Below are 27,043 nucleotides of genomic sequence, written 5' to 3'. Positions count from 1 at the left end.
TGGGGACTGCCCTAAAGTCCTTTCCCCCCGCCGCTACCGGTCTGTGAGTCTGTGCCCATCTGCAGCCCGTGAGGCTGTCACTCACCAGCGGTGTAGGATCCCCACGGCCAGGCAGCCTCCCGCTGCCGTTTATCCTCCGATATCTGCCCGCAGAATCACGACTCCCCGCTTCGTACCCTGAAACCAACCGCCTGCGATATTCTGTTTGTAGAGATCCAGATCTTCTTACATCTCAGGCTGGTTTCGTGGGTGCTCAGAGTGGTCTGGTAGATATTCAGCTCAATTCCGGGGACCAGTGAAATAGGGTCCCCTACTCGTCTGCCATCTTCCCCCCGCCAGAGCCCTCATATTTACCATCTTCAGTCTTGAAAAATGACATCTTTCTGACTTTAATATCGTTTCTGCAATAGTCTGAATACCATGATCTAGAAGTTGTGCTTTTCTTTCTTTTCTTTTTTTTATACACACACAGATATGTACATTTCTACACACACATAAACATATACACACAATTCCAGTGAATCTCCTATCTAGGTTGTTTGTGACAGTGGGATTCGGTCATTATCACTTTGCTAATAAGCACATATGTGTGAGTGCACACGCACACAGCCTTTAACAGGGAGCTGAAACAGAATCTTTCTCTTGGAAACAGGTTGCACATTAAGACACTGAAGAAGTGCTGGAGTCTGGCTGAGGACCACTGACACCGGGAATGTTAAGGCAAGTGCCGTAGGGACCTGACTCCAGTCACAGGGAAAGAAGAGAGAGGCAGATCCACTCTTGGGCTCTGGTCTTCTCTGGGTCTGGGAACTGACATAGATAAGAGCTACTGGGTTATGGTCCGGGGGAGGGGTTGCAGTATTAAGGAAAACACTGGCCCAAAGAGTTGTGACAGCTCAGATACAGGCCATCTGGACCTCACTATCTACTTCCTATCAGCTTCTGAAATATACCAGAAAGTAGTGGCCACTGCTGCCGGGATACCTGCCTCACTCAGGCATAGAGGAATCCTCTGCAAAGTACAGACCATCATCCCACCTTTTGGATAAGAAGACTGAGGCTCAGAGAAGCAAAGTAAATACTTCAGAGCTAGGAAAGTGGCAGGGTCAGGCGGTGCACCTAGCCCTGAGTCCGAGACACCCTTTGCAGACCTTTCTATTTCATGGCAAAGCAAATACTGATGAACTTGATGCTGCTGCTGCTGCTGATGACGATGATAAACAGAGATCCACTCACTGTGTGTTGCCAGGAAGAAATCGATGAAACACGTGACCAGCGTTGTGTTCCCTCTGAATCCATCAACTGTGACGGCGTACGTCTCGGGCAGGACCTCCCACAAATCTGTTAGGTCACAGAATGATGCTGTGATATTTGAACAGTGCTCCACAATCTTCACATGGTCTGGTCTACTTTGAAAGGAAAAGAAATGATAAAAGGAAAACTTCAGCATTTATATGATGAGAATCCACTAACTGCATGCCCAGCTTCTTCATTTCTTCATGGCTCTGCCCAAATATCCCTGTATCACGTCATCTTCCCTAACCACTTTATTTAAAATGGAAATACACCTTACCCCATCGTGTTCCCCCTTTCTCTCCTAATCCCTCTTGTCTGTCTTTATTTTTCTGCACACTGTTTACCAGCACCTACCACATTATATCTTTATTTGTTTATTGGTATCTCTGCCTCCTTTCAGAATATCTGCTCTAGGCCGCAGGAGGTCAAGGACTTTGGTTCATGGTTCGACCCCTGGCATGCAGTAGGTGCTCAGTAAATATCTGCTGGATGAATGAATGAGCAAACCTTACGCTTTTGTGGTAAAGGCCCCAGATTTCCCAGTCCCCACAGAACAATCATGAGTGTCCTCCCCGAAACCCTCTCGCCAGCTGAGGATCACATGGTCCAGTCCCAAGTCAGCCTGTGCTATGTAGGGACAACAGAGACATCTGATTTCTTGAGCTTCAGAAAGGTAAGTGGGTGATACATGTGACTGCCTAACACAGAGAGAAACTAAGACTTTGGCAGGCACCAGAGAAACTTGCAAGAGGCCTTCTACTGGGTCAGTCAATGGTAGTAACAGCTATTAGCCAAATAAACAGCAAACAAAAGAACACTTGGAGGGCCAACTGGATCAAAGTAACAACTTAGAAGGGTGACATTAGACATCGGAAGAAGAGAGCCATTGAGGGTTCCATCCATTATGTCATTCATCTTTGCAGGCACCCCTAAGTAGGACACTCGGATCAGAGAAGCTGAGCTCTGTGCCCCAAGGTAACGGCCAATCAGTGATCAAGCCAGACTGTGGACCTGGGCCTCTCCTGGTCTCGGCCAGGCAGCTTTCTGATGTGCCACACGGCTCCCTGAATAAAGAAAAGCGAACCTAACATCAATATGGTCACCAGATTTTTGGACTCCTGTCCTCAGAAAACAGTGCATTTATTCATTTATTTATTTCTTGAAAAACTGTGCTTTAAATGTCCAGACTGACTGACTGAGAGAAATAATTGTGAAAACCATTCATAGTAATTATTTTGCTTCTGCAGCTCTGACCCATAGAAATGATTATAAATACAAGCTTTGTCAAAACCAGTTTGAGGTTGTTAAAGTACTCAATTCAATTAAAAGTGGACTTGGACTTTTAAAGCTCTGAACTCAGAACAGAGAGAGAGAGGGAGAGAAGAGAGGAGCTCTAACACAAGGAAGATCACGACCCTTCCCCACTCCCCAATTAATAGAAAGCGAATATATTTAACAAGAAAAAAATGAAATGTCAAACCAACCTTATAACTGTGTACTGTAATGTATAGTGATCTGGTACAATGGAATGGTTTTTTAATTCCCATGATAAGATGACCCGGAAATTGTGTAACGTCACCTTGAAAGTGCAAGATTTATCTGATAAATCTAAAGGAAACAGGAGAGAAAAAAGAAACACTGAAATCTGGAACCCAGGGTTGTCCAATCGGTCCCTTGGGATCTGGAGCCCACACGCCCAGCAGAGAAACCCCAGGGTCTTGGGAACACGGGAAGGACATGGTTCTAGTGGACACAAGAAATGAAGTAACATAACTAATTCATGAGCAACACATCGTTAGGGCAGGCAAGCTTAGGAACCAGAACTCAGCACTGTGGAAACAAGATTTGGCCTCCCTCAGTTATCATGGACTCTCAGTGGTTCATCGGATCAAAAGGATCCGTGTCCACCTCATTCTCTCAACTCAACTCCAACTCCTCCTATAGTCCCCCTAAGTGGCTCGGCCCACCACCTGCTTTCCCTCTGCTAAACTTCCCATTGCATTTATTCCCTGGTTACGGAAGGAAGGGACAGATAATGCATGTCCAGACTGGCCCTTTCCAGGCACTTAATCTGAGCAACAATGCTGAAGTCGGTCCTAGGAAGAGACCCATTCTACAGACCGTGAAACTGAGAAGTTGAGTTACATAATGTTATGTAGCTGGGAAGAGGCGGCGGCAAGTGAGATACGAAAACTATAGTGGTCAAATCCCGTTCATATTCAGGTCTTTTCTTTCTTTTTTTTCAAATTCAATTTTTATGATCCTTTAAGTTGCCTGTGGTTCGGACCTAGGACTTTGCTTCTTGGCTGTGAACTCTTCATCCCCTGTGCTCATCACAAGGTTGGATATAGAGTTAATGCAGAGTGAGATTATGCAGACAGATTTACAGATGTAGGCAAGATGTTTGGTTTAAAAAGAGTATTTTCCTTTATCTGGCACCAGGTACCAGAGAGCACGTGGAAGAATGCAAATTAAGGGGAAATTATTTCTGGATCGCTTTCTGTTTGACATAGTCTGTGCCCCCTCATTCTTCGATTACGGGGTTTGAAATTGAATATTCTTTTAAGGAGTTTTAAAATGACTTCTGGTGTTTTCTTTCTCTCTTTTTTCTTTTTGGTATTAATTTCTTATAAGAGTTTTGAGAGACAAATGTGCAAATTTGGCTAAATTTCGCTCCTTTGACAGAGGGAAAAAAAGAGAGTATTTGAGAAAATCTAAGAAAAAGGATTCAAACAAAATTGGCAACACATCTGGGATCAGAAATCAAATTCCCCACATTTTAGACTTCTGAACGGTTGCCCCAGTACTCTGGCCCTTCCACAAAATTCACTCAAGCCAAGAAAATCTCTTACCAGGCAACGAAGATAACACACCAAACACAAGGCTGATACACACTAGGAAGAAGAAAAATATATGAGACAAGCAAAAATACTCTCTCCAGCCTCAATTTGTAATTCTCGCTCTGAGTCTGGCATTCTTTCATACATGTCTTGACGTTGGATTGAGACTTCCTTGTGCTAAAAAAAAAAAAATGCTCAAGCAAATGGTTCTTGGAGGATTGATGTGGGTATCATCAGCACATGGTCCATGGGTTTCAACTTGATTGAATCCAAAATGAGATCTATCTAGGGGTTGCTGTGAATAACAGGGCTGATGGGTTGGGAGAGAGCCCCGAGAAGCAGCTAGCTATGTGTCTGGAAAAAGTCTCAGAATATGAATATGCATATTGTCAGTTAATACACTTTAAAGGTTAAGACATTTGTCAAGGGGGGTGTAGGAAGAAAATCGCTGGTGATGGGAACTGGGGACTCTCCTTAGCTTTCTGGCTGTCACAGTGACTTGGGAAGGGAGCGGTTACAGGCATGGGCAGCCCTGCATAGGGGAGAAGTGTCCCCCTCATGGATCCCTTACTGGTAAACTATGGAACAGATGACTCAGGGACACTGAAATAGAATCAAAAGAAAGGTAGAGAAAAAGCGGCATAGGACTACAGGAAAAAAGTCAAGAATAAATGAAGCCCAGAAACCAAAGTTCAGGGCCGACTTTTCAGTCTGGTGAAGCGGTGGGAGATAAGGGGTTTGGCCTCTTCCTAAGTAGGGGAGTAGAGTGAGAAACTCTGCCCTGGATTAGAATGAGGGTATTAAGAGAAATTCCTCTTCAAAGTGTCTTGGAGGATACTCTCCATCATTATGGAGTCATTCTTGTTTGTTTGTCTTCCTAAAATTAATAGTAGGGCGGAAACTCCAGACCCTCAGTGCAGGTTTCCTATCTACATTCCATTTGGCTCTTGGCATTGGACAGGCTGATGTTGGGCCCCTAGTCAGGGACATCCATTTGCTACTACCCAATAGGACTCCAGGTGATGGCGACTTGGCTGGCTTGCTCCTACAAGAGCTCCGACAAAAGTAACACTTACCCACGAGACACAGATTCCGTGATCTAATCGGGGAAGCATTCTGGCTCCAAAGCATCTTGGTTATTAAGTCTTTACTTTCACATCTGAAAGGAAATCGATATTAGGTGATCCCAATGCTGAAGCATGTAATTAAGTGACAAAGATAAAAGTGGACGAAGACAGGACAACAAGAAAGGAGCAGGGTGTTTCCACTTCTAGGATTCCTTTGCCCTCCTGGGAGCCGGACCTGGGACCAATTTCCTGTCTAGTCAGGGAGAAGTTTTATTTATTTATTTTATTTTTATTTTTAAGATTTTATTTATTTGTTTGAGAGAGAGAGAGATAGCAAGAAAGAGCACGAGCAGAGGGGAGGGGGACAAGCAGGCTTCCCGCTGAGCAGGGAGCCTGATGCGGGGCTCGATCCCAGAACCCTGGGATCCAAGGCAGACGCTTAACCAACTGAGCCACCCAGGAGCCCCCAGGGAGAAGTTTTAAATTTAACTTTGGAATAGGCGACAGAGTTATCTGTTTCCAAAAACACACAAAAGTAAATAGCAAAGGGTCTTGCTTCCTTCAGAAAACTACTTTTATTCATTCTTTGGTGAGTCCTTCAGAATATCTTTAAGCACAAGCAAAACCAAATATATATCATTTCTCCCCCTTTTTTAACACAAGAGATAAGATATACATTCCCTGTCCTACTCCTGCTTTTTCTACTTGACGATATATATTTGGGAGATCTTTTGACATCAGCACCCAAGAGCATTTCCTTGTTTTTTTAAAAAGCAGTGGCGAGGTCTACTCTATGGACACACTACCATTTAGGTAATCAGGCCCCATGATAGATGTCTGAGTTGCTTCCAGTCTTTTCTGCAATGGATTATCTTGGACACGCGTCATTCTGCATGTGTGCAAGTCTAAGCGTAGAAAAACTTTCCAGAAGTAGGATTGCAGGCAAAAGGTCATACCACTCAGGGTCTCAGCAAGAAAAAGATACTTGAATTAGGATATTTTGAGAAAGACTTTAATCAGGGGACTATTTACAAATGTGTGAGCAGGATGTAGGCAAACAATAAGGAAGAAGATAGTACCTGGAGCTAATAACAGTGGGGCCGTTACCATCCTGGGCTTGGGCAAAGGGAAGGTGCTGGAATTTGGTAGGAGAAAATCCTGTGGGAGCCCAAAAGGATAGTGCAGGGAAGTGGCAGGGGATGGGAGGGTAAATACCCTTCACTGTCTTTCTTCCCTTCTCTTACTTGGGGCTCATCACTGGCTGATCCCAATCAGAAGTCATAGGACCAGGGCGCTGGTAGCTGCACCCTAACAAGACAGGATCCCAGAGCAAAGTAAGGGGTGGCAGTGGGGAGGCTGGGTCTGGAGGGGTAGATGGAAGACACCTGACACAGAGGGGCTCTGCACTTGTAATTTGAATAGAAACGGCCACTCTCTTGCCCTGGTGGCTGTATGACGTGCACTACTACCTGTGATATGTGAGAATTTTTCCTTCCGCCACAAGCTCTTCACAGAGGCTGCCATCAAGCTCTTGGATTTTTTATTTATTTTATTCTTTTTAAGATTATTTATTTGAGAGAGAGCATGAGCAGGGGGAGGGGCAGAAGGAGAGGGAGAAGGAGACTCCCCACTGAGCAGGGAGCCCGATGCGGAGCTCGATCCCAGGACCCTGGGATCATGACCTGAGCCGAAGGCAGATGCTTAACCGACTGAGCCACCCAGGTGCCCCGCTCTTGGACTTTTTAAAATCAAATTCATAAATAAAAAATGTTCTTCAGACTAATACAAATTTATATTTCTCTTATTCTGAGTTAGTGTCTGTTTTCATACATGTAAGAGTCACTTGCATTTCCTTTCTTGTTAACTGTTTGTACCTTTGCTCATTTTTCTACTGAGTTGAAGCTTTTTTTTCTTATTGGTTTGTCTGCAGGAACTTTTTAAATATGAGCGAAACTGGCCCTTTGTCTATGATACAAATCACATCTTTTCCCCCTCTGTTGTCAACCTGCCCTTTGATTTGCTCATGCTGGTTTTATTTTTTTATTTTATTTTATTTTTTATTTTTTTAAAAATATGAATCAGAAAACTGATTCTTTTTTTTTTTTTTTTAAGATTTTATTTATTTGTCAGAGACAGAGAACACAAACAGGGGGAGCGGCAGGCAGAGGGAGAAGCAGACTCCCCGCTGAGCAAGGAGCCCTATATATAGGGACTTGATCCCAAGAACCTGGGATCATGACCCGAGCTGAAGGCAGATGATTAGCCAACTGAGCCACCGACGTGTCCCTCATGCTGGCTTTAAAAAAAAAAAGAAAAAATTCATGCATTAGTTTCTGAGTTCTATGTTTTTAGATTTAAAGCTATTTTCTTTCTTGGCATCTGCATTTTGAGTCATAGTCCAAAAGCGTTCCTCACTCTACGGTGAGGAATTCTTCGTGAATTTTATGGAGCCCTCTCCCCCCCTGCCCCCCAATGGGCCTTGTTCCTTCTCTGCCTTGGGGCTTTTGTCTCCACCCAAGCAACTGGGTCCTATCGATTCTGGGTGTTCTGTCCCCCCCAAACAATGTAGCAGCATCAAGCCCCAAGTGAAAACTGAAAAGGACCACAAAGCAGCAGACTTGAGTTCGAGCTCAAAACAAATTAAGCAAGTCCTCTTGATTATCAGGGTAACAGGTCCCACCCAAGGTGCTCTCCTGGAGAAATCCAAGACATTCCAGGTTAAAACTGCTGTCCCTGCTGAAGACTCCACCACCCACGAGATGTCCAGGCACCTCTGCCTATAAATTACCCCACTATACTGTGCCCATTTAGAACATCTATAGAGATCGTTGTGACGTGTGACCTTGTCTACCACCATTACTCCCCAGCAGAGGGCCTGCATGGTTGTGGACATTCCCTAAGATGCTGGGCACATCTAGAGTGTAGAATGCCACATGGAGGGGTGGGGAGAGACACTCCCTTGCACTTGACCATCTGCCCTGTGGCCCCTCACCCCTCTGTCTTTTCCTGATGGTGGTACATCTTCACCTTTGTTCTGCATCTATAGAACACTTGGTTTCTTCCACGGCGGACACACACACAAAATTACACAATTATAAGTCTCTCACCCTGTATGGGCCAGGGGATGTCTCCTCTGCTTCTTTGTTCCTGATGACCCATACCCCACTTCCAACCCAATGTCTAATAACTAGATTCCTGGTTGTTTGGAAAATCTAATTTCTTGTCTCAGCGTCCTGCCTGGAATTGTTTAATGAAGCGCCTGGAAACTCTCCCTGATTACCAATCAGCCTTCCTAAAGCATAGCTATTGTCATTCTCATCTCCTAGCCAGCCAGGGCTGGCTTCGCTCCTCCCCCACCACCCCGTCCTGGGTCTCGCAAGCAGAAGGGATCCACTCACTTTACTGCTCTACCATGGCTGTCCTGAAATTCTTAATAATTTTATGTTTGAACTTGTGTTTTGTTAGTGAAGTCTGATGGGACAGCGGGACACACGGTGAGCTGGTAGCCTCAGCTCACACTTGGTCTCGCCCCCCTTCCCCTGCGGGATGGGGTACCAGGCCCTGTCTGGCCTCTCTCTCTACCCTGATGAACTTGGTGTGGGGACGGCAGCTGGGTCACATCGTGTTGCCTGGATGCCCTCCTGGTGTGTTAGACAGGAGGGGGCCAGCTGCCCTTCCCCCAGGCTGGCCATGCCCTGCCTCACCCAGGGGGGGCAGCTAGCTGGACTGGTGGGGGTGGGCATCTAGGTCAGCCTTGATCCAGGTACCTAGCATGTCCAAGGGCAGAGGTTTAAAGACCTTTGGACATTGCTAGTATGCAGTGGGTTGAGACAGCAGGTCCTTGGGCAGGAGGGATTCAGGGCTGGACTTCCCCAGAGCCCACCCCAAACTGGGGTGCAGGGCGGCTAGCAGGAGGGGGATCCCAGCATCCCTCAGGCCCTAAGGCACATGTGCCCAGAGTCGCAAGGGGCGGAGTGGCATTGGGCACCTGCGGGGAGCTGCACTGGCCCCTACCATACCCCTGGGCATAAGGGAATGTTTCTGGGGCTGTGTGCCTGGAGAACCCCCTTCTCCTTCCTGAGTTTGGCCTGCATTTGTCTCTTCTGGCTAGTTCGAGGTGCCCTCTCCAAATGTTCCCTGAGATGCCAATTGTGTAATTCAATGATTCCCCCATGCGAATGAAATGCTCTTAGATGTGGTTTTGCACAATATAAAGTAGAATGGGGGAAATTCCTATTAATGTAATTTTTTTTTTTTTTTACTCAGGACGACATTAAACGGTAAATATGAAAGTGACAAGTTGAGAGACAGAGACAATGGAAGAAAAGAAAAAGTTTTATACTTTAGGGCCTTCAGTTGTACCTCTTGCTCTGTAAACATGGGGGTTCTGCATTTCTGTTTTGCTCCGGGCCCCGCACGGTCTGTGGCTCACTGTCAGCTAATAAGGCATCAAGCGCCCTGGGTTGAATTCAAGGCTGTCCTCAGCCTCCCCAGCTTTCCCAGGAGCCACTGCCCTGCACAGGCGCCCAGCTCGGGGTGCCTCTCACCCAGCTCTGGCTCTCCTCCCCGTTCCTCCTGGAGCGACCCTTGTCTCTGATCCCTCAACACGGCTGATTTTCAGGACCCCGCTCAATTGGACCCTATGGGGTGAAGTGATTCTTGCCTGAATTCCAACTCCTCCTAAACAGACAGACAGCCTTCAGGGAGCCTGCCTCCCAGTCTCCTAGTGGAGAACATAAGGGTCTCTCTTTGGTCGCCAATGAGTAATGAATGGACTGGATTCAGAAATACTACACAAATGCAATTATGTAATCCCCCCCCCCGGAAATTAGAAAAAAAATACAAAAAAGTAGAAAGAAGAAAGCAACAAGCATCCTTATTTCTGCCGCCCAGCATCAACCATTGTTAATATCTTGGCATGTTTGTTTTTAGTTGATGTTTCAAATGTTTTTCTTGTTTCTGTAGCACTTCTTTTGTGTGCTCATTAAAAAAATTAAGAATGTATAAAAGTGCAAATTCCAGCATCCAGATATTTCCATCATTAACAGGTGAACATAATCCCAGAGATCTTTCTATGTACATGCATGCATGCACATGCATGCACGTACACACACACACACAGACAGCATTTCTGTCTAAGTTTAACTGTACTTGGGGTAAAAAAAAACCTGAAGGAATTGTTGCAACTTGAATTATTTTTCTCTTTAGGAAAGAATAACTTCTTAAGATAGCCTACTAATGTTTAAAAAAAAAAAAGTTATGGAAGAAGACATTAGGAAGTTGGGGGATTATATGTTCACAGCATCTTTTACTATTAAACCATATTTATTGATCCATGCTTTCAAACTAGAGAAATTTACTCTTCTCCTTTTCCTCCCATCTTCCTCCCTACCTCCTTCTTTCTTTTTTTTTTTGCTTTATTGTTTTTCGTGTCTAGATTGATATAATAATCACATTTTATTCTACCTACAATTCCAAAGCTGTCTGGCATTAATTCTACATTTCGATCAATAGTCACCAACAATCCTTTCGAGCATGAGTTCTCTATGCTTGGGTTCTTTATTTTGATTTCTCTCTTAATTTGCTAATTTGCTGGATTTTTCTAATCCAGCAGTTTTTCCCCAAAGAGGGCTCATTGGGTCTTGAATTCCCTTGGCTCTTTCATATTTGAGAAGGTCTGCCAATTGACTTTTACCTCGAATGACATCTTAGCTGGATAAAATGCCCTCCTGGGGACAGGGTCCTCCACTGGGAACACTTCTCAGCACCCCCATACTCTGGCATTTAAGCACTAGAGAGTCCGAGGCCAGCTTGATTTGGTTTGCCCCTCTTTTGTTTACTTTTTCTTCTTAGATTCCTAAATAATTCTTTCCTTTAAAAAATTTTTTTAAATCGTTTTAGGTATCTTGCGGCTGGCATTCCCAGAGGAAAATCTCCTGGAAGGTGGCAATTTCCTGGAAAATGTTCTTTTGGCCTAGAGACCATTTTTTCTTCATTTCAAGAAATTTTCTTTTCTCTTACCTTTACATGCATTTTCTGTCCCATTTGTTGGTTTCTGTATCTCAGGGATCCCAATTATCCTAATGCTTGGTCGTGCTTTGTTTATTTTCCACATCAGATTCTTCCTAATTAACTTGATCTTTCTTTTCATTTGCATTCACTGGCTTGAATCAAACCTTTTCTCTATTAAAAATGCTTTTACTTTCAGCAGCATCTATTCTTACTTCTGACTTCTGTGATTATGTTCCCATGGTGCTCAATTTACCCTGTTAAGTCTGCAATCTCCTGTTCCATCCCACTTTTAAAACAGTCTCGTCTTTGAGTTTATTCTATTGAACTCGTATTTTTATCAAGTTGTAGGATATAAGGCTATTGGAAGAAATTTTCTCCTAACCCAGGAGTCATATGATTTTTTTAGTAAGACTCCTTTCAAGCTATGTCATTTTTTTTCTCTTCCTTTCCTCCTCCCTACCCCCCCCCCCCCCCCAACTACTTCTGGTCACCTTGCTGGTACTTGGATGGCTTTGTCATCTGTTACTGTGATACAGTGGAGTGAAATCTTAACCTCCTTGCCTCCTTAACTTCCACACCTGATTCCAGTTTGTTCTGTAAAGACTGGGCAGTTTCCTGAGCCTGAAGGACTGGCTCTGGGATGGGGGGAGCTCAGTCAAGGGAGAGCCAGATGTCAGGATACCTGGGCCCTGCTTTCTCCTGGAAGATGTTGTTCCCTGCCTCTGGTGGAGAGGTGAGGGAGGGTCAACCACTGGGCCTCTGGCTGGTTCTCCTGGTTCTGGCACTGGCTGTCTCTGCTCCCACTCGCCCAGCTGACTTCCCCATCTCATGGCCTCTGACTACTGCCCCTTTGTCAGAGAAGGAGAAAGTCAAGTATGCCAAGGTCCTGTTTATTAGGGAGCCTTTTTAAGATTGTTGTTGACTCACCAGTATGGTTTCTGGTGGGGGGGTACACTAAAATTTTAAATATATTTAAAGATGTTATTTATTTATTTGAGAGAGAGGGAGGGGGCAAGGGAGAGGAAGAGGGAGAGAATCCCAAGCAGACTCTGTGCTGAGCTCGGAGCCCCACTCGGGGCTCGATCCCACAACCCTGAGATCAGGACCTGACCCGAAACCAAGAGTTAGATGCTCAACACACGGAGCCACCCAGGTGCCCCAAATTTTAACTATATATAAAAAAAACCTCATACTTAAAACAACAAGAACAAGAACAATGCTTACGATTCTCTCTCCCATGTACTTGGGCTTATGGGGAAACTTAAGTGTCCTCATTTTCCTGCTCGCTCTGGAGAAAATGTTCAGTGGCTCTCAACTACTCTGTATCTTTTTTCCTCTTCTCAGAACTCTTACTTCAGCCCACCAGCTCTCTCAACTAACTAGTTTTCCTTTATTCTTCTCGAATTGCATACCAACCAGTTTCACTCTTGAAAGGAATGAAGAGTCCTCAGGGAAAATACTGTCAGGCTCTGCTTCTGCTCAGATTACATTTTACAGATTATAAAATGCACATTTTTTTCTTATATCACAACATCTCTGAAATCAGAATGTGTGTTTTTCTTACTTGGTTACATAAAATAAAAGTGCATCTTGGCATCTTAGTTTTGGTGACATACGATGACTGCTGTCAAACAAGATAAATGCCATTGATTCTTCAGTAGCTTGAAGGTTTGTAAATATAACAGGAAAATGAGTTAATCCAGCTCTGAGTGCAAGTGGGAGGGATGAAATATATATTTTAATAAAAGTGTCACCTCTAAGACTATCTCTGGGGTTGTGGTTCTAAGTTTTTTTAAGATTTTATTTATTTGTCAGAGAGAGAGAGAGCACAAGCAGGGTGAACTGCAGGCAGAGGGAGAGGGAGAGGGAGAAGCAGGCCCCCCACTGAGCAAGGAGCCCCATGAGGGGCTCCATCCCAGGATGCTGGGATCACGACCTGAGCCAAAGGCAGATGCTTAACCTACGGAGCCACCCAGGCATCCCTTTAATTTTTTTTTTTTTTTTTTTTTTAGACAAATTACCGTTTGTCAAATCACAGGAACCAAATTTCAGGGAGATTTTAACTTTTAAATAAATACATGAGGAACTTTAGAGGAAATTTGGGTAAGAATAAAAGAGCCACGCAGATTTTTGACGTTTTAAAAAAATGGAAAGCCAGCTTGTGAACTATAGAACTTGAAAGTTCAAGCCGTTTCCTGGAACAAACAGGTCAAACCTTATCAACGAAGCCCAAACGGCTAGGAGAGTTTAAAAGATGTTTTCTTTAGGGCAGATTTCGGTGTGACCTCTGTTTCCACCGCTTTGTTCCCCAAACGTGAACAGCAAGTTGAGAGGAGGGGAGGGTACTTAGAAACCTTGCCAAGGTGTGGGACAGGGCACGGCCTGAGTATCTCAGCGGCCAGGCTCAGTAGGACGCCTGGGGAGCGTGGCTGGACTCCAGGTTCCCTGAGCCTGCTTCTGCACCTCCCTGCTCAGTCTGGCTCAGATCTGACCCCTCTGGCCTGTTATACTAGCTTTTAGACTTCTTCCCAAACAAAAGCAAGGAAATCAAACAAATATTAAAAGAAAAAAATGAGGGGCGCCTGGGTGGCTCAGCGTCTGCCTTGGGCTCAGGTCATGATCCCAGATTCCTGGGATCGAGCCCCGAATCCGGCTCCCTGCTCCCTGGGGAGCCTGCTTCTCCTTCTCCCTCTGCCAGCCGCTCCCCCTGCTTGTGCTCTCTCTCTCTCCCGTCAAATGGGTAAATAAAATCTAATAAATAAATAAGAAAAAAATGAGCCGGGATTCCGAGAGTTGCTCAATAAAGCCGCCGCTAACCACCTAAGTGTGTTGATGCTTTAACTGGCTGATTTCTCCCGGTCGAAACTCCAGCATCGACTGGCACCGGGTTCCCCTTGTGGCCCAACCCCGGCGCAGGGATGCTCCTCTGTCTCCTCTCCCTCCCCCCACCCCAGCTTCCAAGCGAGGGGTCTGGAAGGACGCCGGACAGCCCAGCCCCCGTCGCCCCGCGGGGACCCTCTCGGCACGGCCACAAAGGCTGGTGGAACTCCAGGTGTTCTCTCGGAGGGCGCGCCGCGGACCCCGACCCCGAGGCCCGAGCGGGTAACCCAGTTTTGCAACGCCGAGTGGATCTTGAGGCTTTTGACCCTCACACTTCACAACGGCTCACACCTCGCAGCCGCCAGTGCCCGGGTGTCCCGCGCATCCTTGGTGGGAACGGGGTGCAAAGACAGCTCCCGGGGGCGGCGAGGAGCGGAGCAAGCGGGGGACAACGGGGGACGCCCGGGTCGACCCGCACAGCGGCCGCGGGTGGGAATGGGGAGGAGGGGGTGGGGGGTAGAGAGAGTGAAGGGGGCGGAGGCCCCGCGGGGAGGGAGCCGCGCGGCCGGAGGCGGAGTCCACGGGAGGCGGGGAGCCTGCGGGGGATTCCGGGAAGCTGCTACCGGGAGGAGGAGTTTGCCGAGCGGTCAGGCGCACCAGCGGTCCCATTCCCCGCCCCCGCCAGCCCCTTTACCTCGGCAGGTCGCCTCGCCTCTCCCCGCAGGGGTGCCAGCCTCCGGGCCGCCGCCCGCCGCCCGCCGCCCCTCCGCCTCCGGCCCGGGCGCCCGCCTCCCGGATGCGCGCTGCGGGCGGCCCCGGCTGCTTTGGCGGCGGGCGCGGGCGGGCGGAGCGGGCCGAGGGCCCCGGGGCGGACCGCACACTCCGCGGGGGAGGACACCCGGGTCGAGCCGCGGGACTTCCTTCCCGCCGGGTGGACGCAGGGCGGGATGCGGATGCGCGCGCCGAGCGGCGGCCTCCGGCGGCTGTTGGAAACCCAGGGCGCGGGCCGGGGGCGGAGCACCGACTGGTTCCTCTACTGACGTTGATCGAGTCGGCTCTCACCACTCCCACCGCACCCTCCCCTCCCGAGTAGGGGAAGGGACCAGGGGTTTGGGCTTTTTGTTTACTGCGGGATCCTCAGGGGCTAGAACAGAGCGTGGCGTTTGGAACCACGCCGAGTACCTTTCATGCACTCTAAAAATGCGATGAATGAATGAATGAGTGAATGAATGAATGAATGAATGAAAGAAAGAAAGAATGAATGAGCTAATGGGTTTTCTCCTGGCTCCCCGACTTACGAGTTCCATAAAACGCTCTGATCCTAATTCTCCAATCAATAAACAGGGATAAAAATAACCACCATTGAATTGTAAAGGCTTGGTATAGTTCCAAGAGAAATACTATATATAGTATATATATATACTATATACTATATATACGGCATATATATATATATATATACACACTACATATATAGTAGTATGTATATATACTATATATAGTATAGCAGAACTCTATTTCTCCCAATCTGTACCTGGCCTTCACATTATCTTAATCGTGTCTTTCACAGCTCAGAAGTTTTTATTTGAATGAAGTCCAACTTACTGATTTTTTCTTTCGTGGATTGTGTCTTTGGTGTTGTATCTAAAAGTTACTACCAAACACAGGGTCATTTAATTTTCTCCTGTGTTATCTTATAAAAGCTTTAAAGTTTTGCATTTCATATATATGGGTCTGTGATCTACTTTGAGTTAATTTTTGTGAAAGGCGCAAGGTCTATATCTAGCTTCTTTTTCCTTTTCCTTTTCCTTCCTTTTCTTTTTTGTTCTTCTGTTTTGTTTTGAATATGTAGCTGCGTCAGCACCGTCTGTTGGAAAGACTGTCCTTTCCCCGGTGAACTCTCTCTGCTGCTTTGGCAAAGATCACGTGACTATATTTGTGTGGCTCTATTTCTGGGCCCTCTATTCTATTTCATTGATCTATTTGTCTATTCTTTCCCCAATACCACACTGTCTCGATTATTGTAGTTTTATAGTAAGTCTTGAGATGGGAGGGGAATCCAGAACACTGAGGGGGCTGGTTTTAGATAGGAGCAGGGACCTTTTGTCCTTTGTAAAAGGAGAAAGGAAGACAGAAAGAGTGGGCAGATTTGAAGGCAGAAGGTTAAGAGTTTATCTGACATGTGGCTTTTTGTAGGAAGTATGCTTTTTATAGGAAGTATGCGGCAAAATCTGCTAATGAGATAAGCGGAAAGGGTCATGAAGGAGGTTTGTGGAGAAAGAACATTCTAGATGTGAAATACCCTCGTGGAACAAAGGCTTCATGATGAGAGGTGACCCAGTGAAGGCATTTCTCTGGGCTGAAGAGCGTCCTAGTGAGCTCGATCCTTCCCTTCATAAGATCCATACTTCTACACCTTTCTACTCTTCCAGGGGGTCACTGGAAAGAACACCAAATCAGGGGCCTGGAGAACAGGATCTGGTCTCAACTCCAGCATGAACGTGTCATTAGTCAAGTTTACTTCTGAGGCCAAATGTTCAGCTCTAGCTTCCTCTTGGTAGGTCCTGGCTGAGGTTGCTGATGGCTGGGCCCATTATAAGCCATGAGCCCTTGCTCAAACTTGCACTTGTGAGGACAGTGAGGGCCAATCCCTGCCCCCCCCCCACACGTTCCCCCACCCCCACCCCGAGACTCTGACTAAACCATGGTTTGACCGCACTTGGTTTCTCTCTCCCTCTGCATGTAGCTGCCTTCTGCAGCCCAGGCAGGTGGAGAGAAACGGGGCATGGAGGGGTTGCGGCTTCCGACTCAGCTGCAAAATCTCTCTGCTAATAGTTCAGGGTGTTGCAGCCTTGGCATTTTGGCATTTTCTGGCCCAGTGTGACAGAGAGGCCTTGCCTCCTTCACACCAACCTCAGCTCCGACACTAAGCCATATGCACATGACTTTTCGTTCCCCACCTCTGATTCTCAGAATGAGTCATTTCCTTCCTCTTTTACTCTCTTAGACTAGCAACATTCTCTAGGGCTTGGCTCTGTCCCTCCTTCACGCTACCAGGCTCTTTATGACTAAGGTACCAAAGTCCTGGGGCAGCTGCAGTCCTGTGGAGCCCAGACCATCGCCCAAGCTTGCTTGAGAAATGGGTGCCACCAGTGCTTGAAGGGAAAGACAAATAAGAGTGAGGGGATTTGAAACATCTTTCTTATCCAGAACATGCTGATGGACCAAGTGATTCCTAAAGTCTATTGAGATAATACTATGGCAATGAGTTAATTTTGCATGAGTGTTATTGAATCTCATCTAGTGAGCTACTGTGCAAATGTGGATTCATTTTTAAAAATCCCTCAACCTCACCGTTTTCTCACATACCTTGACTCTCCCAATGTCACACAGCCATTCGTTGGGAGGACTATGAGCGTGGGGAGCTGCGGGGTTCCCAGGAAACCCTGATCTTCTAGGGGAGTGGCCCAAGAGGGCAGGCAGCTCATAGGAGGCTGGTGAGAGCCTATCAAACTGCCCAGACTTGACCCTCGGTCCTGGTGCGTGCTGGGGAACAGCAGCTAGTGGTACCATTTTCCAAGGTGTTATGTGTGATGGGTAATTTCCTTTGGCACCTTGGCTAAGCTATGTCTTTGGGTATGGCAGCCTTCCGAGGTTCCCGATCTCACTGGGGAGGATTCAGTCAGTGTCCCCCAGAGTGAACGCACTGCAAGGAACTATGGAGCCCTCATGATGGGATTAGTGCCCTTAGAAGAAGAGAAAGAGACTCTCACCAGGAACCCACTGGCCGGCCACGTTTATCTTGGACTTCTGGCCTCCATGACCATGAGAAATAGACACCTGTTGTGTAAGCCACCCAGTCTAGGGTATTTTGTTGTAGCGGCCCAAGCAGACTCAGATAGTACAGTTTTCATATAATTGAATTTTCTAGAAACGTAACTGCCGTGTAAATTGAGGAACGATTGTACTCTGTTTCGTGTAGAAATTTACCACCCGTTCTGCATTCTGGAAAAGCACACACCAATAACACCACTCATGGTATCTGAGTCAACACGGGATCATGCTTGTATCAGACTTTGTGGCAGCTGGTGAGTCTGGAACTGGAAATCAGTGCAGTCCAATGTACAGATGAGCAAATTCACTCCTCACTGTGTCTAGCGAGGGTTTGAGGTAGGCGAGGCCGCGAGGGCAGAGTGCAGGGCTGAAGCTCTGGTAGTAGCTCAGATGTGATGGGGCCCTGGGGCCAGGACGTCTGTGACAGCGATGGATTAGAAATATGTCAGAAGATGAGTAAGCGGAACTTGGTGTGGACTTACGGTTACATAAGGAGTCAGGGGAAATTCCCAGGATCCTGGATTAGGCATCAGTTAGATGGTGGTGCCGTTTTGCAAGGTGTTATGTGTGAAGGGTAATTTCCTCCGGCAACTTGGCTAGGCCGTGGTACCTGGGTTTGGGCTAAATGCCAGTCTAGATATTGCTGCAAAGGTATTCTTTAGATGTGATCACCATTTAAATCAGTAGACGCTGAGTAAAGCTGATCTGCCTCCCTACTGTGGGTGGGCCTCACCCCATCAGTTGAAGGTGGTAAGAAAAGAGACTTGAGATTGCTTTAGGTAGAAGGAGTGCTCTCTCCAGACTGCTTTGGACTCAAGCGCAGCATCAACTCTTCCCTACGTCTCCAGCTTGCTGGCCTCCACAATCACTTGAACTAGTTCCTGAAAACAAGTCTCTCTGTCTCTCTCTCTCTTCATATTGCATTGGTTCTGTTTCTCTGGACAGCCCTAACTAATATAGTATACATCAAGGAAGGAGCAGACGTTGGGTGTGGAGGAAATGGTGAGCTCAGTTTGGGGCACAGACGGTTCAAGATACAAGGGCTTTGCATACGTTTCCAGGGGTAGTTGGTTCTATGCACCCACAGCGAGGAAGATTTAGCGCAGGGGAGGATTTGGAGACGAGACTGTCACATTGAGTGCAGAGGAGCTACTCCGGAGAGCCTGGAGAGTGGGACCTGGGGATGTGAGGACGGAGCTACCAGCGGCCTTAGCCTTTAGGGAACAGTGGAGAAAAATCATCCGGCCGACGAGACCGGAAAGGACCAGTCAGGGAAGTGATAGAAAAACCACAGCTGCCACGGGAGAAGGGTTCATGGAGGAAGCGGTTGACAGAGTCTAAAGGTGCCAAAATGTCAGGAAAATTAAATGCCTAGCTGTCGTGGGTGACTTGGTGGGGTGTAGGTTTTGTGCGGTGGGGAAGGGGGAAAACCAGGTGGCCGTGGGTGGCCTGAGGACTGAAACCCTGAATGCAGAGGACTTGTTTGCAATGGATTTTTGCCAGGAAAGTGTGAGAGGAGATAGTGTTGCTGCTGGAGCGGTTTTGGGGGGTAGAGAGGTCCTGCTTCATTCCCCCCACACAGGAGAGCCTTGGGTGTGTTTAGTTTATTTTTTATTTATTTTTATTTTTTGAGAGTGAGAGAGCGAGAGCACAAGTGGGGGGAGGGGCAGAGAGGGAAAAAAATTTTTTTAAAGATTTATTTATTTTAGAGAGAGAGAGAGAGCGAGCACGAGCAGGGGAGGGGCGGAGGGAGAGAATGAGAGTCTCAGGCGGACTTGGCGCTGAGCTCGGAGCCTGGCTTGGGATTTGATCTCAGGACCCTGAGATCACGACCTGAGCTGAAATCAGAAGTTGGACCCTTAACCGACTGAGCCACCCAGGCGCCCCCTTGGGTGTGTTTAAATGCTGGTGCCCAGGAACCATCGGCGTTGGAGGGGAAAGGAAACAGAAAACAGGGCTAAGACAGAGTTCAAGAAAACTAATGATGTATTGTATGGTGACTAACATAATATAATAAAATTAAAAACTACAAAATAAATAAATAAATAAATAAATAAATAAATAAATAAATAAAAGACAGAGTTCAAGGTCTGAGCAGGTGAGAGTGGTACCTGATCATCACAGATATTTTCAGACGAGGCTTTTCTAACACATGGTAATTTCTACTTGCATTTGGGAAGTTTCCCAGGATGGAAATAAGTCACTGCCTCTTCGGTGCTGTCTGGAACCCAGCTGCTTCCCCTGCCACCGAGGGGACACACTTTTTAATTCCATAATATATTCTTTCATTTAACAATTTTTTTCTTTTCTTCAATTTTAATTACGCCTCAGGTATGCAGAATCGGAATCATCATAATGCTTCATGACATTTTCCTGACATTTTCCCATCATTGGACCGTATCTGTCCTGCTTCAAATTAGTTATTTTAAATAATATAATAACATCCTATGAACCCACTTACCTGCTCTCATCTCTGCCCCTAACAGTAACCTACATCTAACCCTCCTACATCCTACCCGCCTGATTCCCCCAAACCTGGGCCTATCATCTCCCTGCTTTCTCTCTTTTATATTGCTTTGTTACATGAGTATGTATCCCTTGAAAGCACTTAACAATTTTTAGTTGTTTTTAATTTAGGGCCTTTGGGACTGTACTTTTCCATATAATATAAAATTGCTAAGGATCATCTCAGCAGTTGCAGGTGGCTATAATTCATTCCATTTGGCTGCTACATAATGTTCATTGTGCGGATAGCCCATGGTGCAAGGCAGAATTCTAACGTGGCTGCCTAGGCCCTGGTGTCCACACACCTTATTCAGTCAAACACTAATCTAGGTGCTGCTGTGATGGAATTCGGTGGATGTAATCCAGGTCCCAAATCAGTGGAACTTGACTTAATCCCACGAGCCCTTTAAATCTGGGGCTAGAGCCAGAGATTTCAAGCTGCAGTGATATTTCCTTGCTAGCTTTGCAGAGGAAAACGGTCATGCTGTGGACAGGGCCATGTGACAGGTGGCCTACAGAAGCTGAGGATGCCCCAGCTGACAGCCATCAAGCAAGTGGGGCCTGTGACCTACCACAGCTAGGAACTGAACTCTGCCAACAACCAGTGAGCTTGGAAGCAGACCCCAGCCTCAGATGAGCTGGTTGCCCCATGCAATACCTTGAGCCAGACTGGGAAGACTGTGAGCAGAGAACTCAGCTCTGACCTGTCCAGACTTCTAACCTATGGAACTTTGAGGTAATAAATCGGTGTCATTTTAAGCCACTAAGTCTGTGCTAATTTGTTATGCAGCAGGACAAAACAAGCACAACGATAATCTAATCTCCTACTTTCCTTTGATGAGTATTTGGGTTGTTTACAGTTTTTCTTTTTCTTTCTTTCTTTTTTTTTTTTAAGATTTTTTTCCCCAAAATTTAGGTAATCTCTCCACCCAACGTGGGGCTCGAACTCACAACCCCCAGATCAAGAGTCACATGCTCTACCGACTGAGCCCACTGGGCACCGCCAGGGTTTTCTTATTGAGTAGTCGTGCTCCAAACGTCCTTGTATATTTTGCCTATCTGATGGGGCACGAGCTTCAGGGATGTTTCTGAGAGTGAAACTGTTGAATCGTAAGGTATGTGAATATTTCACTTTAGAAGGACATGCCAAACATTCTCCCCAGTATTCTTACATGAGTTTATTCCCCTACCAGCAAACATGCAACTACTTCTCTTTATATGAGCTTCTAGCTCAGTTATGTTTGGTCAAGAGGGTCTGGTTTGTGTGATATCTATTCTTTGAAATTTGTTTAGGGCTTCTTTATGGCCTGGTATATGAGCAGTTTTTGTAAATGTTTCATGTCTGCTTGAAAAACTGTGTTTTGGTTGCATGACCCTCTGTATTTTTTAGGTGATATTCAAATCTTTTATATTTTAGCTGATTTTTTTGTTTGTTTCCTGGACCCATCATTACTGAGAATGGTGTGTTAAAATCTCCTATTGTGAAGGTGGATTTGATCAATTTCTCCCTGTATTTCTATCAAAAGTTTTTTACTGAAGTCTGATTAGCATACAGTGTTATATTAGTTTCAGGTGTACAATATAATGATTCAATAATTCTATACATTACTCAGTGCTCACCATGATAAGTGTAGTCACCATCTGTCACCATATATTACAATATTATTGACTATATTCCCTATGCTGTACTTTTCATCTCTGTGACTTATTTATTTTGTAAGTGGAAGTTTGTACCTCTTAATCCCTTTTATCTATTTCACCCATTCCCCCACCGACCTCCCCTCTGGTGACCACCTGTTCGTTCTCTGCGTTAAGTTTGTTTTTTTGTTTGTCTCTTTTTTCCTCTGTTTATCAATTTTTTTTGCCTCATATATTATTGGGGAATTAAAACTTTTATAATTTTTAAAAATCTTCCTCATCCTGAATAATACTTTCCGATTTATTTTATAAGGCATGGTTAACCATACATCTTGATTTGCTTAAGACAGTCCTGGTTTATTTCTCTTTTCCTGCTGTAACTCTTTTTTTTTTAAACATTTTATTTATTTTTAGAGAAAGAGAGAAAGAGAGAGCAGGGGGAGGGGCAGAGGCAGAGAATCTGAAGCAGACTCCCCACTGAGCACGGAGCCCGATGCAGGGCTCGATCTCACGACCCTGAGATCATGGCCTGAGCAGAAACCAAGAGTCGGATTTTTTTCCTTTGTATAAAATGATTTTTCCTCTAGAAGCTTTCAGAATTTTCTTTGTCTTTGATAGTTCCATATTTAAAAAAATTATTTTTGTTAAATCTCAACTCTTGAGTACTTTTTTAAAAGTATAGTTAACATACAGTGTTATATTCATTGAAGTGTACAATATAATGAGTCAACAATTCCATACATTATTCAGTGCTCATCATGATGAAAGTGCTCTTAATCCCTTTGATTTATTTCACCCATCCCCCCACCCACTTCCCTTCTGGCAACCACCAGTTTTTTTCTCTGTATTTAAGTTTTGTTTTGTATTAAGTTTGTTTATTCATGTCTCTCTTGTTTTCTTTGTTCGTTTGTTTTGTTTCTTAAATTCCACATAGAAGTGGAATCACATGGTATTTGTCTTTCCCTACCTGGCTTATTTCACTTAGCCTTATACCCCCTAGGTCCGTCCATGTAGTCACAAATGGCAAGACGTCATTCTTTTTTATGGTTGAGTAATATTCCAGTGTGTGTGTACATATAGTACCATGTATACACACACACACACACACACACACTCACACACACATCTTCTTTATCCATTCATCTATAAATGGACACTTGGGTTACTTTCATATCTTAGCTATTGCAAATAATGCTGCAATAAACATAGGGGTGCATATAACATTCTGAATTGGTGTTTTTATTTTCTTTGGGCAAATACCCAGTAGTGGAATTACTGGATCATATGGTAGTTCCATTTTTAATTTTTTGAGGACCCCCCCATACTGTTTTTCACAGGGGATGCACCAATTTGCATTCCCACCAATAGTGCACGAGGGTTCCTTTTTCTCCACATCCTTGCCAACACCTGTTGTTTCTTACATTTTTTATTTTAGCTATTCTGACAGGTGTGAGGTGGTATTTCACTGTGGTTTTGATTTGCTTCTCCCTGATGATGAGTGATGTTGAGCATCTTTTCATGTATCTGTTGGCCATTTGTTTGTCTTCTTTGGAAAAGTGCCTATTCAGGTCCTCTTCCCATTTTTTAATTGGATTATTTATTTTTTTGGTGTTGAGTTGTGTAAGTTCTTTATATGTATTGGATATTAACCTCTTCAATATTTCATTTGCAAATATCTTCTCCCATTCAGTAAGGTGCCTTATTGTTTTGTTGATGGTTTCCTTCACTGTGGAAAAGCTTTTTATTTTGGTGTAATCCCAATAGTTTAATTTTGCCTTTATTTCCCTTGCCTCGGGAGACCTATCTAGAAAAATATTTCTATGGCTAATATCAAAGAAATTACTGCCTATGTTTTCTTCTAGGATTTTTATGGTTTTAGGTCTCACATTTAGGTCTTTAATCCATTTTGAGTTTATTTTTGCGTACAGTGTAAGAAAGTGGTCTGGTTTCATTCTTTTGCTTGTAGCTGTACAGTTTTCCCAATACCATTTGTTGAAGAAACTGTCTTTTTCCCACTGGATATTCTTGTCTCCTTTGTTGTAGATTCATTGACCATGTAAGTATGGGTTTATTTCTGGACTCTGTATTCTATTCCATTGATCTAAATGTCTACTTTTGTGCCAATGCCATACTGTTTTGATTACTACAGCTTTGTAATATATCTTGAAATCTGGGATAGTGATACCTCTAGGTTTGTTCTTCTTTCTCAAGATTGCTTTGGCTATTTGGGGTCTTTTATGGTTCCATACAAATTTTAGAATGGTTGTTCTAGTTCCGTGAAAAATGTTGTTGGTATTTTGATAGGGATTGCATTAAATCTATAAATTACTTTGGGTAACATGGACGTTTTAACAGCATTGGTTCTACCAATCCATAAGCATGGAATATTTTTCCATTTGTTTGTGTCCTCTTCAATTTCTTTTATCAGTGTTTATCAGTTTTTAGACTACAGGTCTTTCACCTCCTTGGTTAAGTTTATTCCTAGGTATTTTATTCTTTTTGTGCAACTGTAAATAGGATTATTTTCTTAATTGTCTTTTTTGCTACTTCTATTTTTAGTGTAAATAAGTGCAACAGATTTATGTATATTAATTTTGTATCCTATGATTTTACTGAATTCATTTATCAGTGCTAGTAGTTTTTTGATGGTGTCTTTAGGGTTTTCTATGTAGAGTATCATGTCATCTGCAATTAGTGAAAGTTTAACTTCTTTCTTGACCATTAGGATGCCTTTTATTTATTTTTTCTTGCCTCAGTGCTGTGGCTAGGACTTCCAGTACTATGTTGAATAGAAGTGATGAGAGTGGACATCCCTGTCTTGTTCTTGATCTTAGAGGAAAAGCTCTCAGTTCTTCCCCATTAAGGATGATGTTAGGTGTGGGGTTTTCATATATGGCTTTTAATGATATTTCCCTGTTTTATTTAAGGTGTCTAGGTGTGAGTCCCCCTGCCCCCTATTTTTCCTCTTTCTCATTGAATAGGCCCTTTAATTCTGAGATATTTCTTTTTTTTTTTTTAATTAGGAAATCTAGCTCCATTATTCCTTCAACCATTTCCTTCTTTTCATTTCATTCCTCTGTCTTTCTGGGTCTCATTATTGGGATATTAGCACTTACACATAAATCACCCATATTTCTTTGCTTTTCTCTAATATTTTCTATTTTTTTCTTGTCCTTCTTTTAAGGAAGTTCCTCAGTATGGATTTCCAACTTACCAACTCGTTCTTGACTTGCATCCAGTCTGCTCTTTATTTCCATCAATGTGCTCTTTACTTCAACTATTTATATTTTTTGTTCCTTAGGCTCAGTTCCCTTTTTATGTTGCTTTATTATTGTTTCACTTCTTTCTTTTGTTTTTAAATTCTATTTATTTAAGACAGAGAGAGAGCAAGCAAGAGAGCATAAGCAGGGGGAGCGGCAGAGGGGGAGGGAGAAGCAGGCTCCCCGCTGAGCAAGGAGCCCGATGCGGGACTCGATCCCAGAACCCTGAGATCATGATCTGAGCTGAAGGCAGACGCTTAATCGACTGAGCCACCCAGGTGTCCCAGTTCTTCTTATTTCTTAATAATTTATTAGGCTAATTTTAACATCTTACCTTAAACAACATTTCCGCTTCTGATGGAATCTGTAATCCAGGGTTTGTTGTTATTTGCTTGCTTGTTTGTTTTGAAAATGGTTATGCTTCTCACGTGTGTTTCTCTATTTTGACCTGTGAGCGCATTTTCCATGGTGGGGCTGTGGGGGATTGGTGTCTCTCTCCGGCAATATCCATGAAGGCTGGCCTCCAGTCTCCATGTGCCCCAGGGAGTGGGTGGGGATGGATCAGTCCCTGCCATCCACACTCAACAAAACAAACTCCTCAGGTTAGCTCTCCACCCTTTGTCCCAGGGAGAAACAGTGTTAGGAAGAGTTTTGGATTTTGATTCCTTTGGCATGGAGGTTTGAAAAGGGAGCTGTCAGAGAAGGGAATCAACTATATGTGTGTTTCCCCACTTGTTTTTCTTAACTCCTCATAAGCACAGGACTACTGAGATGCCCCGATTTTCCTCCTGGAGATAACTGGGCCACAGGTCTGGGTCGGGATGGGTGTAGGGAAGTCAGTTTGCCCCTGACATTGGCTGGGGAGAAAGAAGCCCAGAGCCCGTGGTTTCTTTCCTGTGTAAGCCTTTTCAGAGCCAGCCTACCAGCTCCTCCTGCCTTCTGGCCAAAGCCCCCCATGCTTTCACAACCACGTTCCCCAGGAGTTTCTCATACTTTTATCAGTTTTCTCCTTAAAGTTTTCCCTAGCTTTATCTTGGGTGAATCAGCACTCTTGCTGAGTCAGCATCTGAAACTAGAACCGGAATCCACTTATTAGCTATTTCCCGAGTGTCCACTCTGCTAGGCACTGCACCGGGAGCCACAGGACCCTCAGTGAGTGAGGCTGGCTCATTCCTCATCCCATGGAGCTGCTTCCAGAGCCGTGAAGAAAGACATTCAATAAAGTGCAACGCAACCAGATAATTCCTGACAGTTGTGATCTGTTCTAGAAAGGAGACAGACCAGGAGCCATGAGAATGTATGGGGGCACTTATCCTGGGGAGTTAGGGACGATGTGACAATCGAACCAATACTGGGATACCAGAGAAATGTTAGCATTAGCTACTGGGGAGGGGGAGGGGATAAGAGAAGGGGCATTCGCTAAGGTGTGGGTGTTTGAGATTTTGGTTTTTGCTTGTGTAATCATGGAGTAAAGGTTTGGTTGACATAACAAAATGCTCTTTGTTAAAAAATAGTGATTATAGTTTATTTATTTAATTATCAGAAGCAGTAAATATCTTTTAGCTGATATGTCTCAAAAATGTTTCTTTGTCACCAAAGTTTTTATTTTAAGTGATAAAAAAGTGATGATGGTAGCTAGCATGTATAGTGCCGTCAAGGAGGGAAAGATCTGGGGCTGGATTCTGAGAGCAACGGGAAGCCATTATCAGCGAGTTGGAGCAGGAGAGTGGGAGAACCAGAGCTGCTGTTCCAGAAGGCGACTCTGCTTGCT

The 27,043-nt window shown here is 44.9% G+C and overlaps 1 protein-coding gene across 5 annotated transcripts in view; it reads right to left on the bottom strand.

Moving 5' to 3' along the window:
* The window catches only part of IFNAR2 (interferon alpha and beta receptor subunit 2), a 35,082-nt gene extending 20,278 nt beyond the window's left edge, over positions 1-14,804 (bottom strand). The window contains exons 1-5 of one of the 5 annotated variants that reach the window (XM_032396947.1): positions 14,730-14,804; positions 5,213-5,295; positions 4,149-4,190; positions 2,781-2,904; positions 1,237-1,409 (exon numbers count right to left, since the gene is read on the bottom strand). In XM_032396947.1, the coding sequence (XP_032252838.1) occupies positions 1,237-1,409; positions 2,781-2,904; positions 4,149-4,190; positions 5,213-5,267 (394 nt within the window). In that variant the 5' untranslated portion in view covers positions 5,268-5,295; positions 14,730-14,804. The other 4 variants (XM_032396948.1, XM_032396951.1, XM_032396949.1 and 1 more) reach the window with 4 other exon arrangements.
* Positions 14,805-27,043: the final 12,239 nt, after the last annotated feature.

Source organism: Phoca vitulina, unplaced genomic scaffold (assembly GCF_004348235.1).
Source record: "Phoca vitulina isolate PV1807 unplaced genomic scaffold, GSC_HSeal_1.0 scaffold95, whole genome shotgun sequence".
NCBI classification, from domain to species: domain Eukaryota; kingdom Metazoa; phylum Chordata; class Mammalia; order Carnivora; family Phocidae; genus Phoca; species Phoca vitulina.
The sequence above is the reverse complement of the archived record's forward strand: the minus strand, read 5'-3'. Positions and strand labels throughout refer to the sequence as shown.